The 12698-nt window shown below is 36.2% G+C and overlaps 1 protein-coding gene across 6 annotated transcripts in view; it reads right to left on the reverse strand.

Annotated features, from left to right (window-relative positions):
* The window catches only part of Nin (blastoderm-specific gene 25D), a 535259-nt gene that overhangs the window by 50360 nt on the left and 472201 nt on the right, over positions 1-12698 (reverse strand). For all 6 annotated transcript variants that reach the window (XM_090386147.1, XM_090386148.1, XM_090386149.1 and 3 more), the window contains exon 8: positions 1165-1304. In XM_090386147.1, coding sequence (XP_090242273.1) covers positions 1165-1304 — 140 coding nt within the window. The remainder of the gene's footprint in view (positions 1-1164; positions 1305-12698) is intronic.

Genomic DNA, 12698 nt, shown 5'->3' on the forward strand with positions numbered 1-12698 from the left:
AGGTGACAGGGGCCTTTATTTCAAGGTCAGAAGAATTGCATTTGGTAACTCTAAAGGTATGTTACGTTATTGGACAGAATCAAAAACTACTTTCAGATGGAGAATTTGTTGTCTTTGGTGCTAGCTGTTGAACTGGAAAATAAACTTTTTAGAGATTTTCCTCTTAGTAATGATACTGTGCAATGCAGAATACATGAACTTAGGGAAATTTATAGGAATGAAAGTGGCTGAATGTACCAATAAAAGTCCTTTCTTCAGCTTATGCCTAGATGACAGCAAGGATTTAAATAAAACTGGACAAATAGTTAGATACGCATGTTATTTTGATATTGATAAAGGTCATTTTTGTGAAAAACTACTATGCTTAATTTCTCTAAAAGAATGCTTGAATGCCAGAAATATTTACAATACAGTAAATATTTCTCGTGAGAACCGCTGCTCTAAACATGCTATTATTCTACTTCTTAAAAATTACATCTTTTAAATAGTGTCCATTAAAAGTAATACACATCCTGCAATAAACCAGAACACTTAATTGCTGTGCCATTTTGGATAGCAGTGATGGCTTCAGCAAATTCTGAATTCATCTGGGATGTGTCTATACTGATCTTCACAAACCTCCAAGGGTGGGGGGATTAAATGGATTATGACCAGGGACATCTCAATTCCAAGACTTTGCCACGACCTTGGGACCCTGGAGCAACTGCACCACTGTATGCAGCAAATCCAATCTTAATAACACTAGAAGAATTCAAGACAGAGATCACAGCAGCCTATGTAAAAATTGTCCATGCTATTCTCCAAAAAGAGTGGCAGGGGACTGAATATGAGTTGCATGCTGTTTGAGTCCCCTCATAGCACCGAAACTGAACTTTATAAATTTTTAAAAATACTTAAAATCATTTGAGATAAAATATTATAGATGTATCATTTCCAATATAAAGCAGGGTAAACATGGAAAATTTCACAAAATGAAATGCTTGTTAATAAAATATCTTGTTTTTAATAATTAAATATGTACATGACATTAGTACTGCATATGATGAGCACTGAGATAAAAGTAATCTATTTATAAATGACTACAATTAAACTTTATATTTAATGAGCATATTCCATTTAACATCTCTCTAAAGCAATTATTTTAAAACAACAAATGTGACTTACTTGAGTTGTTTCATTTCATTCTGATATGAAACTAGTGCAAACTGATATAATGTTCCACTCCCTGAAGACAGTAATTCTTCCTCTAGAATTGCAGTTAAATCTCGTAGATTGATTTTCAATGATGTATTGAACCCCAGGTCCTATATAAAAATGCATGATGAGAAAACAAAAACATGTGGTTCTGATAACACAGTTCTGACCAATATCAGAACCACTTGTTAGGTTAAAAATTACACAAAAATAATGATATGAACTAAATTTATATATTTGTGTATAAGAAATTTTGCTAATAGGAAGCAGAATAGAGACCAGTAAGTGATATTCACTTTGCCAAGAGTGATTATTTTAGGTCTAATATTAATTGCAAAATAAACAATTTTGAGCTTCATCTGTCAAGAATGAATAACTTCTTCAAAATGCAAGGTTTACAACAGCAAGTTTTATCTGCTTATAAATATTAACTAATTTAGATAACTCAACTTTATGAATACAACATGACAAGTCTCTCTATGCATCTGCATTAAGCAGGCATTATCCACACATTCAGTGTCCAAACTTTTCTGTTCTTCCTTCCATGTATGCATAAACAGATAAGTGGATTATCTAGACAGCAGGCAAATCTCTCAGGACTACAGCAAATGACTACACCAAGAACCAAGCCTTTTGAGGCAAGTTAAGCAGGTCATAATCTTTAGTTCTTATCTCATAACTCATTAAAAATTGCTGTACTTTCCAAGTATATTAAAGTAACTAGTTATCTGAATGAAAGTTGAATACACCAACATAAGCTTGAGGCATTTTAACTTTCAAAAAAGTATTTGCTTTATCAAAAAACTAGTATTAGTAATGATAAATGATGCAAGGATGGAGAAGTCTTCTGCATCAGCCAAAAAATAAAATATTTGCATTATTCTCATTTCCACAAGGTAACCATCCAATTTTGCTTCGAACATGGCAGAGGTAGTCAGACTAACAACTTCCACCATGTATTAGTATTGGAAAATGATGCAAAAAAGCAAGCTTACAGAGTATCGGCCGGGGGGGGGGGAAATCCACCCACATCACCCATCGTCCCCTGCAAGAATTTTTTTTCTGCCTTGAATTTATTCAAGCTACACACTTCCACAACAATAGATGGAAGCTTGTTCCAACAATCAACCACCTGCTGGCTGAAGACAAACTTACACTCATCTATCCTGCAGCTGTCCTTCCCCAATTTGAATTTATACCCCCTCATGTGTGTGTGTGTGTGTGTGTGTGTGTGTGTGTGTGTGTGTGTGTGGTCTCAGCAAGAGGAAGAATATCATCAACATTGAGCTTATCAATCCATTCAAGGCTTAAAACACCTAAACCAGATTTCCTTGCAGGTGCCTAGTGTCCAGACAGTGCAATTTCCAGAACTAGAGCCTATCTTGTAAGAGCACCCTTTTGTTCTCTTCACCAATCTTATTGCCCTTCTCTGCACGTGTTCCTGTAGATCTACGTCCTTCCTAAAATGAGGCCTGTACACAGTACTCAAGATGCAGCCTAACCATGGCCTTGTATAGAGGAATGGTCATCTCCTTATCTCTGCCAGCAAAGTTCCTATATATCACTGCAAAAACCATTAGCTTTCCCAGCAGTTTGTCTGCACTGCTCAGACATGTTGGTGCATTTCACTTATAAAATCTCAGGGAACAACAGTCTTCCGTTGTTCCCTGAGGTTTCACAAGTTTTCGTGGTAAGAGTACCCTTTCACATTGCTAACTAATCTTTTTGCTCTTCTCTTCCCTTGTGACTAAAGAGCCACATCCTTTCTAAGATGAAGCTTCCAGATCTGTATGCAGTATTCAAGGTGCAACCAATTTGCATGTTATATGGACTGAAAAATTTGGAATACCTCACGGTGGCAGGACCTGCTTCCTCTACCTATGATTGACTAAATATAGCCTCGACTAAAGAGGACTTTAGGAATTCCTCCAGTTACAGATGGAAATTGAACCAAGAACTTTCCAAAAGAGTGACAAGTGGCAAAACCACTACATTATCACAGCTTTTCTAATAAATGTTTCTCTGGGTTCATTCTATCATTTATTTCTCAGCAATGTGGCCCTTAATATTCTCCAGAGATTCAAACTTGCTTTTGACTATAAATATTGTTGGATAGTTCTCAATGATATTTACAAGGTTTTATCAAAAAGTTCAGTGAATGATCTTATACTTCTTGTACACATAGTAGTAGTTAAAGAGCGTGGGGCTTGAAATACCTTTTGAGCTACTCTGCATATTCTTATATATTTATAACAGAACATTCAAGAAAATTTTCAAACAGATCCATCTATGAATTAAGCACAGCAGATCCTTCAAATTCTTATGTAGAAAGACCAGAAAGGTATATCACATTAAGATTATGCTATACATCATTCATAAAAATCCATGTACTAAGATTTTGGTATGTGAATGTATCGGCAATTGCTCTAAAAACTGTTTGGAAAATTTGTTACAAATTAAAAATATCTGAATCATAAGAGCACACTCCCTAACCCCCACACTGGGCACATTGCAATATTCCAAGCTGATCCTGACCAGACCTCTTGCATGCAGTTAGCTTTCATGTTTCTGTTAGCTTCTATAAGGGTGTCAGATCCTTTCAACTTGCCCAAAGGCATAAGTAATCATGGGATGCTTTCACCTTATGTAAAAATAAATAATAAAAACAGAATATCCAATAAAGAAAGTGTACAGAACCAAAAGGCAATATTACTTAGCATTTTTCTAGAGAAAAATAGTATCACTATTAGTAGTGGCAACTTATGCAAGGAAGCAAGCATATAAGCTTATACAGCATCAGCCAACACACACACACACACCATCTATCCATCTCCTCAATAACTTGTCTAATTCTTTCTTAAATTTGTTCAAATTATCCACTTCTACAATGATAGGTGAAAAGTTTATTCCAACAATCAATTACTCTCTGGCTGAATGCAAATTTTCGCACATCTTTCCTGTATTCATCCTTTTTTAATTAAGTTTGTCACCTCATGTATTTTCTGAGAAAACATAAGGATGGAAAGATGAAAGGAAAGCATAAACTAAATGCCATTAGCATTTAACTTACTCAACCCATTTAAAGCCTTAAACATTTCAATCAGATCTCCTTGAAGGTGTTGCCTAATTTCCAGATGCTGCAATTTGTAGAACTGAAATCTTTCTTGGTAAGAATACCCTTTTGTGTCCCTAACTAATCTTTATGATACTCTCTGCACTCCCTTCCAACAGATCTCTATCCTTACTAAGATGAAGCTTCCAGATCTGTATGCAATACTCAAGGTGTGACTTAACTATTGCCTTATGCAACACAATAATAACCTCCTTCCAGGAAAAATCCCTGATATACAGTACTTTTGCCAGCAGAGCAAAATTCCTGTTTATCCTAGACAGAATCCTATCAGCTGTCCTAGCAGTCTGTCTGCACTGCACAAAGAATTTCATGTTGGAGTGTAAAAGTAAACCTAAGTCTTTTTCATTCTCCACTACCTTGAGTGTGGTACCACACAACTGGTATATTATTATTACTACCCATATGCAGTACCTTTTACCTATTAATGTTAAATCTCAATTGCCCCTTCTCAGCTGGCAATTGAGATTTAATTAGGCAGATTGCCATCTCCCTAATTTCTTCAGGGCTTGTTGCAGTAGCATACACTGATTCTGTCATTAACATCTCCTTTGTATCATTTGCAAACTTAGACATTCAGCTGATATCCCTTTCTTAATAAATATAGAAAACAATGATGGGTCCAGAACTGAACCTTGGGGGACTCCACTAATAACATTAGTCCAAGAAGAGCAGTGCCCATTGATAAGCTCTCTGTCTTCTCCCACTCAACCATCTTTTTAGCCACAGTAATAACTTGCCCCTAATGCCACACTACTTGAATTTGTACAGTAGTCTTTCATGTGGAAGTGTCAGAAACTTTACTGAAATCTAAGTGCATTAGGCCAAAATTATTTCTTGCATCTTCCTTTGTTACTGTGTCATAGCTAATCAGATTGATCAAACAAGATCTCTTAACAAATCTGTGCTGTGAATGCTGCATAAAAACACTCCTGTCAAGATGATCTTCCATTTCTTTAACCATTGACTCCATTATTTTTGCTAGAACAGAGACTAAACTTAGAAATTTGTAATTACTCATTTCACCCTTTAACCTCCACATTTGTGAACAAGGACGTTAGCACATCTCCAATCTGTATAGATGGCCCCTGAATCAAAATAATTGCTAACAGATTGCACATCTCTTTTGCTGCTTCTTATAATTGGATAGATTCTATCAGCCCCAGATGCCTTATTCACTTTTAGCTTCAACAATTTTCTTCCACTTTCTCAGTTATTGAAAAATCCCTTAGCTCCTCATTATAACTTGTTATACTTCTGGTATAACCATCTTTTATACTTTTGGTATACCCATCCTTCACGTGTGAAGGTAAATGCAAATATTTATTTGGTATAATAATAATAATAATAATAACAGAAAACAGGACCAGAGCAGAGTGTAAATTGTTATGCGAGGATAATGATTAATATTCGAAGAATCCTTTTAGTAAAAAAAGAATAAAATAAAAATAATACAATATATTTAGTATGGAAACAAACACTACTTCAGGTAAAATTATAAGTATAAATATTATATTTTTATAATATGAAATAAAGTGCAAGTCTAATATTATTATAGGATGCCACAGATATAGGATATTTCAATGCAGAAGTTTAAATCAAATAAAGTTGGGATGCTGCATCAGATGTTCGATCAAGGAGATTATTCTGCTCCCTCAAAAGATCAAATAAGGTAAAAAAGTAAAGTGCAGCCATTATCAACCCACTGCAGGGTGGAAGCCTCCTCAACAATTCATGCTGAGGGAAATGGACCATAATCTGCCACGCTGGTCCAGTGCGGGTTGGCAGATCGACCGTATTCAGCAGTAGCAGTCAGGGGCTTGAACCCCCGTCTACTCAAAGAGCGTGTGCTACTGCACTCCCGCTCCTGCCCACTCGGCTACGGAGGCCGTCCAAATAAGGTACTTTGCGCTAAATATTGGGATTATGTCCAACTTAGGGACAAATACTGTTATTCATAGTTCAGTTTAAGTTGCTAATTTCTTTTTAAATTGTATAGTGCCCATGGATAGCACAGTTGATATAATCACCATCCTCCACACACTGGATCAAAAAAGACCTGAGTTTGAATCTTGTCAATGATGCAAGAAATTTTTATGGGTCTTTTTCACAATGTGGCTGAGTTAATTGGTCTCAGGCGAAGGTAGCATGGTTTTTATCTTCCAGAAACTCAGGTATTTGTCTAGAAAACAGCAAATCGACCACAGAATACACATCATTTACAGACATATTATATATAGCGCAATATGTACTAAGTTACCTAGAACCCTTCAACAAACCAAATTGAGCAACAGTGCCTAAACAGGTGAATCCAGCATACACTTAAAAATATGTCACTGCCAGGACAATTGTTTCAAAGCTTAATGGCTTCTCACTAGCTGGTGGGTGGCCTCTGTTAGCGAAAGTATGCCAAACTGTGTGAATAATATTTTGTTTAAGAAGTCAAGAGACATATTGAAGATAAACATCCATTTAAACACACAGTTGCTGTGTGCATTTCCCCTAGAACTGTGCTGTGTTAACCTTATGGGTATTAACCTTAAAAGTAATAGTAGAAGTAATTGTAGAAGCTACTGGGTTTTTTCATACCAACTAAGAAATACCCTTCCAGACTTATACCTAAAGGATGCCAGATGAACTGATAAGACTTGCCGCAGAGAAGAAAACTGCATGGGATGCATATAAAGTATTAGGTGATACAGAAGCCTATGGCAGATATAAAATAGTCTGTAGTCAAGGAATAAAGAACGTTAGGCAAGCTAAGGCAGTCATTGGTTAAAGAAGTAATGCAGGACTATCTAGCGGTCACAGCATGGATTTGTTAAGGGACAGTCTTGTCTGACCAATCTGATTGAATACTATGATGCAGAAACAAAGGAACTGCATGCAAAAAAACAATTTTCATATACTTCGATTTCAGGAAAGCTTTTGATACTGTTACACATAAAAGACTGCAGTACAAATTGGAGAAACGTGACATTAAAGGCAAGTTACTGCTCTAGATACAGTGATGTTTGAGTGAGAGAAGACAGAAAGTTATTAATGAATACTGCTCTTCATGGACTAATGTTATTAGTGGAATCCCTAAGGGTTCAATGCTGGGCCCATTGTTATTTTCTGTATTTATTAATGAGATTGATGAAGATATATCAAGCTTAGTGTCTAAGTATGCAGATGATACAAAGTTTGGCAGGGTTGTTAATGACAGTAATCAAAAGTATGCTACTGCAACAAGATCTAGAAAAATTAGGCAGATAGTTGAAAAATAGCAGTTGAAGTTTAAAATTGACAAGTGTAATGTACTACATATGGTTAGCTGTAATCTCAGATTAATGTAACAATTGTATGGTACATTTTCCACAACAGTGTTGTGGAAAATGAAAAAGATTTGGGGGTAATTGTGTGGTCAGATATGAAGTTCTCTGAGCAGTGCAGAGAAGCTTCCAGGACAAATCATGGGGTTTTGTCAATAATATATAGGAATTTTGCTAACAGGGAAAAGGAGGTGATTATTCCATTCCACAAGACACACATCTTGAGTACTGCATCCAGGTCTGGAGGCCTCATTTTAGGAAGCATGCAGACTTCCTGGAATGGATGCAAAGAAGGGCAATGATATTGGTGAGGGGACAAAAGAGGTGGTCTTACCAAGAAAAGCTTCAGTTCTGCAAATTGCAGTGTCTGGAGAGAGTAGGGCACCACCAGTGAGGTGATTTCATTGAGGTGTTTATTTGCCAATACTAAATGAAGTTTGGACACACTGCTGCCTTAGATATATGATGGGAAACATTCTTCTCCCACAGAAGATCAACACCAATGAATACAATCAAGAAATTTATTCATCTACTCAATATATATACATCCAGTGTTGCCTTGTCTGATTACTACACCCACTAGCTGCAAAATAGATTTTTACTCTTCAAGCAGATCTAATAAAACCTCCATGAGCCTAGAACATTGTCTACGCTGTATGTGCAGAAAACCAATCACAGCCTGTACTCTTTGCAAATGTACTGATAGAATTTCTACATATCATATGAGAAAGTGTATATCTCCTATGTATACAGAAAAATAATCCTATGTAGAGTTGAATAACTATGTGAAAATATGCAATACAAATTATATGTCCAAATGAATAGCACCTTTCTAGCTGAAGGCTGTACAGGAGTTGCAGTTTTTTTTTTTTTTTTTTACTGGTCCGTGGTGCCCTCTACCAGAAAATTATGCAAGCAGTTGTGAAAAAATGACACTACTGAGCACTGCATGTTTTGTGTGAAAAAGTTTTAGAACATTTGCTGTGTTACAGAATTGTAGTGCAAGTTTTCAGTCAGATTCGACAGCAGGTTGGTTAAAAAAGGAAGAGCATATGTAATTTTGAAGGCTAGTTATAAAACAATGGCTCACTTCAGTCCTCTGTGTTCGTGTGTAAGAGGCAATGCAACTAAGACTATGAGGGTAGGTATATTGTGCCTGTAAAGAGTGTATTCTGTGGTCGATTTGCCTGTTTTCTGAATGAAAAACCCGAGTTTCCAGGAGTAAAAACTACACAAATCTTGCCTGAGCCAAACTAACCCAACCACATTGTGAAAAAAAGCCCATAAAAATTCTCAGTGTCACTGAGGGGATTCGGACCAAAGCCTTTTCCACTCGGTGTGGGATTAATACCGACCGTGCTACCCACAAGGGCCCATTTAATTTTTTTGAAAATAAAAACTCTTAACCTGTGTTAAATTTTTAAGAAACAATTCTCAGATTTAAAATTGCAAAATTTTTAAGAATCTATATAGAAGTCTAAATAGATTCTTAAACGTTTTCACAAATGATTTTTATTTTAAATATGAGGTGTCCACAAAGCTTGTTTACAAAATTAAAACATTATTGCATGAATAGGCTACATGATATAAACCTGAAACCAATTCCAAATGATTATTATTACTGTATTATTATTAGCGATATGGTGCAAGGAAGCCCGAGGCTTATGCTGCACCAGCCAAAAAATAAAAAATCTGAGTTACCCTGTGTGTGTGTGTGTGTGTGTGTGTGTGTGTGTGTGTGTGTGTGTGTGTGTGTGTGAGAGAGAGAGAGAGAGAGAGAGAGAGAGAGAGAAGTAGAAGGGAATCGCCAAGAAAGAGAAGAATGATGATATCCAGCTCAGGACCCCGAGTGTGCCAAGCCCATACTCACCAGATGCGAGTCCCTGGGGTTAAATGATAGAGAATATCTTCAAGTTTTTATTCACCAACCTGAAATTTTGAGCGCTACACCCACAGAATAGACCTATAGTTCTGTAATAATCAGAACCAGAATTAGGGTGACGCGGGCGGGTCATCAGCCCCAGCTGCAGCATTTTAAGGGCGCACTCGACCAGTTATATATTTTAAAAGTGCTTCATTTTTGATTTAATTAGAGTCGGACCCATGTTTAACGAACTCCTTTATAGCGAATTTTTTGATTTTCTTTTGGTAATTACATTTAAAAGTTTTTGTAGAATGAAGAAAATTTCCATATAACGAACGGATTAAGAGACTTAACTCTGTATGCTTTGTTTCCACCTCTGGCCTTTAGGCAATTAGAAAGCGCAAATTAAGGGTTAAAGGGATTACCGTTCCAAAATATAAGTGGCACGTAAAACGTATGCCACCACCTATAAAAATTTTATTAGAAGAAATACTGCATTATCTTTGTATGTGCTACTTATGATTCCAGAAATTTTTGTGAGAGTGAAAAAAAATTATAAATTTGGGATTTACAATCACTTAGGGAAAAAAAAATCAGGGGGGAACAGTGTTTTACAAATTTAGAAAATAACAGAGAAATTACAATTACAAACTTTAAGTATGGCCCGTTTTGTGACGTCACACCTCTGAGCTTTTTGGTTTCTCCTCCAGTGCTAACCACTGGCAGACAAACAAACTCATGTTTTATCAATTCTGCAGGATATAAAATCTGTAACCTCTTTACAACTTCTCCACTTCGTTCATGAGTATTGTCTAATAGAATCTTATCTAAATATAGAAATAGCTGTATGAATTTTTCTTACCCTGCCTGTAATAGTAGCTTCTTGTGAAAGGTCCATCAAAGCGAGAAAAATTCAATTAAAATAATGCACCTTAATTGCATATTTTAGTTTATGTTATAATGTTAAAAGTACTGTATTTCGCAATATTTTGTTTCTATGATTTTATACTAGATCTATAAACATGAACTATCTGGTTTTCTAATTTCTTTGTAGTTATATGTATTTTCTTTGTAGTTTATAGAGAATTAAATTCTCTATAGATATAAACGAATATTTGTAAGTTTATTTTTCTTTGATATTTTGGTTTTGTTATATTCGTTATATTATTGAAGTTATCCTCTATCATCTCGAAGTGTTTTCAGGATTCTATCACGTATTCTATTCACACAATAACGTTTTAGTTTTGTAAAGGAGATTTGTGGACACCCTGTGTTTCGATCAAAGATAACCTGTAAAACATGCTGCTAAAATATTATATAAGCTGGTTTCCGAACAAAATTCATATTCAACAATTCCTGACAAGAATGTTGACAAACAGAACACGACTTCTGTGGTCATTTTGGCACTTTTTGTAAGACAATCCAACATTTTTAACTAAACAGGTAAGTCAATAAACAGGATATGTGCATCTGGTTCACGGAAAATTGCAGCGTTGTCATGGGGATTTGCATCCAGAAAAATGCAAGATGTAGTGCGCTGTTTCATCTCTTGGAATTGTCCGAGCAGTCTTTCATGTCCTTACAATGGATGTTGCTCGTTACCCGCAAGTCCTTCAAGGCCGCTTTATTCCAGCTTTTCAAGATAGTGTAGTTAATATGCAAGAAGCATTTTCCTAACAAGATGGGACAAGACTATATCCGGTAAACGCAGTTCTCAATTTCCTTAGTGAATGTTTTCATGATAAGGTCTAATCGATACCCTGGATTAAAGACAATGTACACAGGAATATTCCACATTTGGCTGATGATCTGAAATCTGAATGCAGTATTAAAAGTTCAAGCTATTTTAAGGTCTTGCATATTGGTAATTCATGCTGCTAAGAAATTGTTCAAAAACAACAGATTCCGTATTTTATACCTGCGGCAAGAAATGGTGTGCTTCAAGCTATAGGAAGAGCTACTGGGTATTTCATGAATATGAAACAATTTTACTGGTTTAAGGAAGCTGCTCTATTATGCACGCTATTTCTTTTTGTATAAAGCTGAAGGTGCACCAACTTATGAAGGATACTCATATTTTACATGCAAACAACCCATTGTTGGAGGATACCTTGAGAAAATTCTAGGATTCATGCCACTGTTTAAGAAATTGAAGAATGAAGTATTTCTTAAATAACATTAATTTAAAATTATGCAATTTTTAATGTGCAACCCCCCTGCTTAATGGCTGAGTTAGTTGGTCTTAGGCTAGGTTAGAAAGGTCCCTTCCCCTGGAAACTCGAGTTTTTCGTCCAGCAAAACAAACTTAACCGACCACAAAACAGCACAAGGGTAGATGAGGTAATTCTTGGATGGCTCTACATGACAGTTTTTTTTTTTTTTTTGTACATCTCGGTATAATGATGCAAAATACTGGGCCAATTCATACCGACTTCAGCATTTTTCAGTGTTGCTGGTAACATTTAGAGAGGGGTGGCGAAGATGGATGTGTCCATTGAGCTCACTATGGCTTCCATTCGGGTTCAATGTCCCATGTCCATGTCTCATCAATGCCAAAAATGTGTTTTAAAACTCTTAAACTTCTTGTCGGTAACGTGCGAGTAACTGGGTTGAAATTCCTTTAGCTTTGTTCGTTCAACTAACAGCAAATGTGCAACCCATCGCGTAGCGACTTTTCGTTTTTGTAATATCTCAGTTAAAATTTGGTGAAGAGATGATGTCAGCATTCAAGATTCGTCATACGCCTGTCTTCTTCTAAAATGGGGGCAATAATGACTGTCGATGTATTTTCGGTAGATGTTCTCGGTATAGTAGTAGTAGTAGTGGCATGTGATGCAAGAAAGCAAGTGTATGAGCTTATGCAGCATCAGCCAAAAAAAAAAAAAAATAAATCACACCATTCCTTCCAAATGCCTGTCCAGTTCCATCTTAAATTTATTCAACCTATCAACTTCCACAACGACAGATGGAAGTTTGTTCCGGAAATTAACCACCCGCTGGCTAAAGGCAAATTTCCGCACATCTATTCTACATGTCTTTTCTTAATTTGAATTTATGCCCCCTTAGGTTCGTAATCTGAACAAGTGGAAGGATCCCATCAGAATTCAGCGTGCTCAACCCATTCAAGTATATTTGAGCGTTGCATATCTTCAACACTGGTCTGACCCTGACAAAACTTTTGAGGCCAAAGTGAAAT

This window comes from Mastigoproctus giganteus, chromosome 12 (genome assembly GCF_048544385.1).
Source record: "Mastigoproctus giganteus isolate SK-2022 chromosome 12, ASM4854438v1, whole genome shotgun sequence".
In the NCBI taxonomy this organism is placed as follows: Eukaryota; Metazoa; Arthropoda; class Arachnida; order Uropygi; family Thelyphonidae; genus Mastigoproctus; species Mastigoproctus giganteus.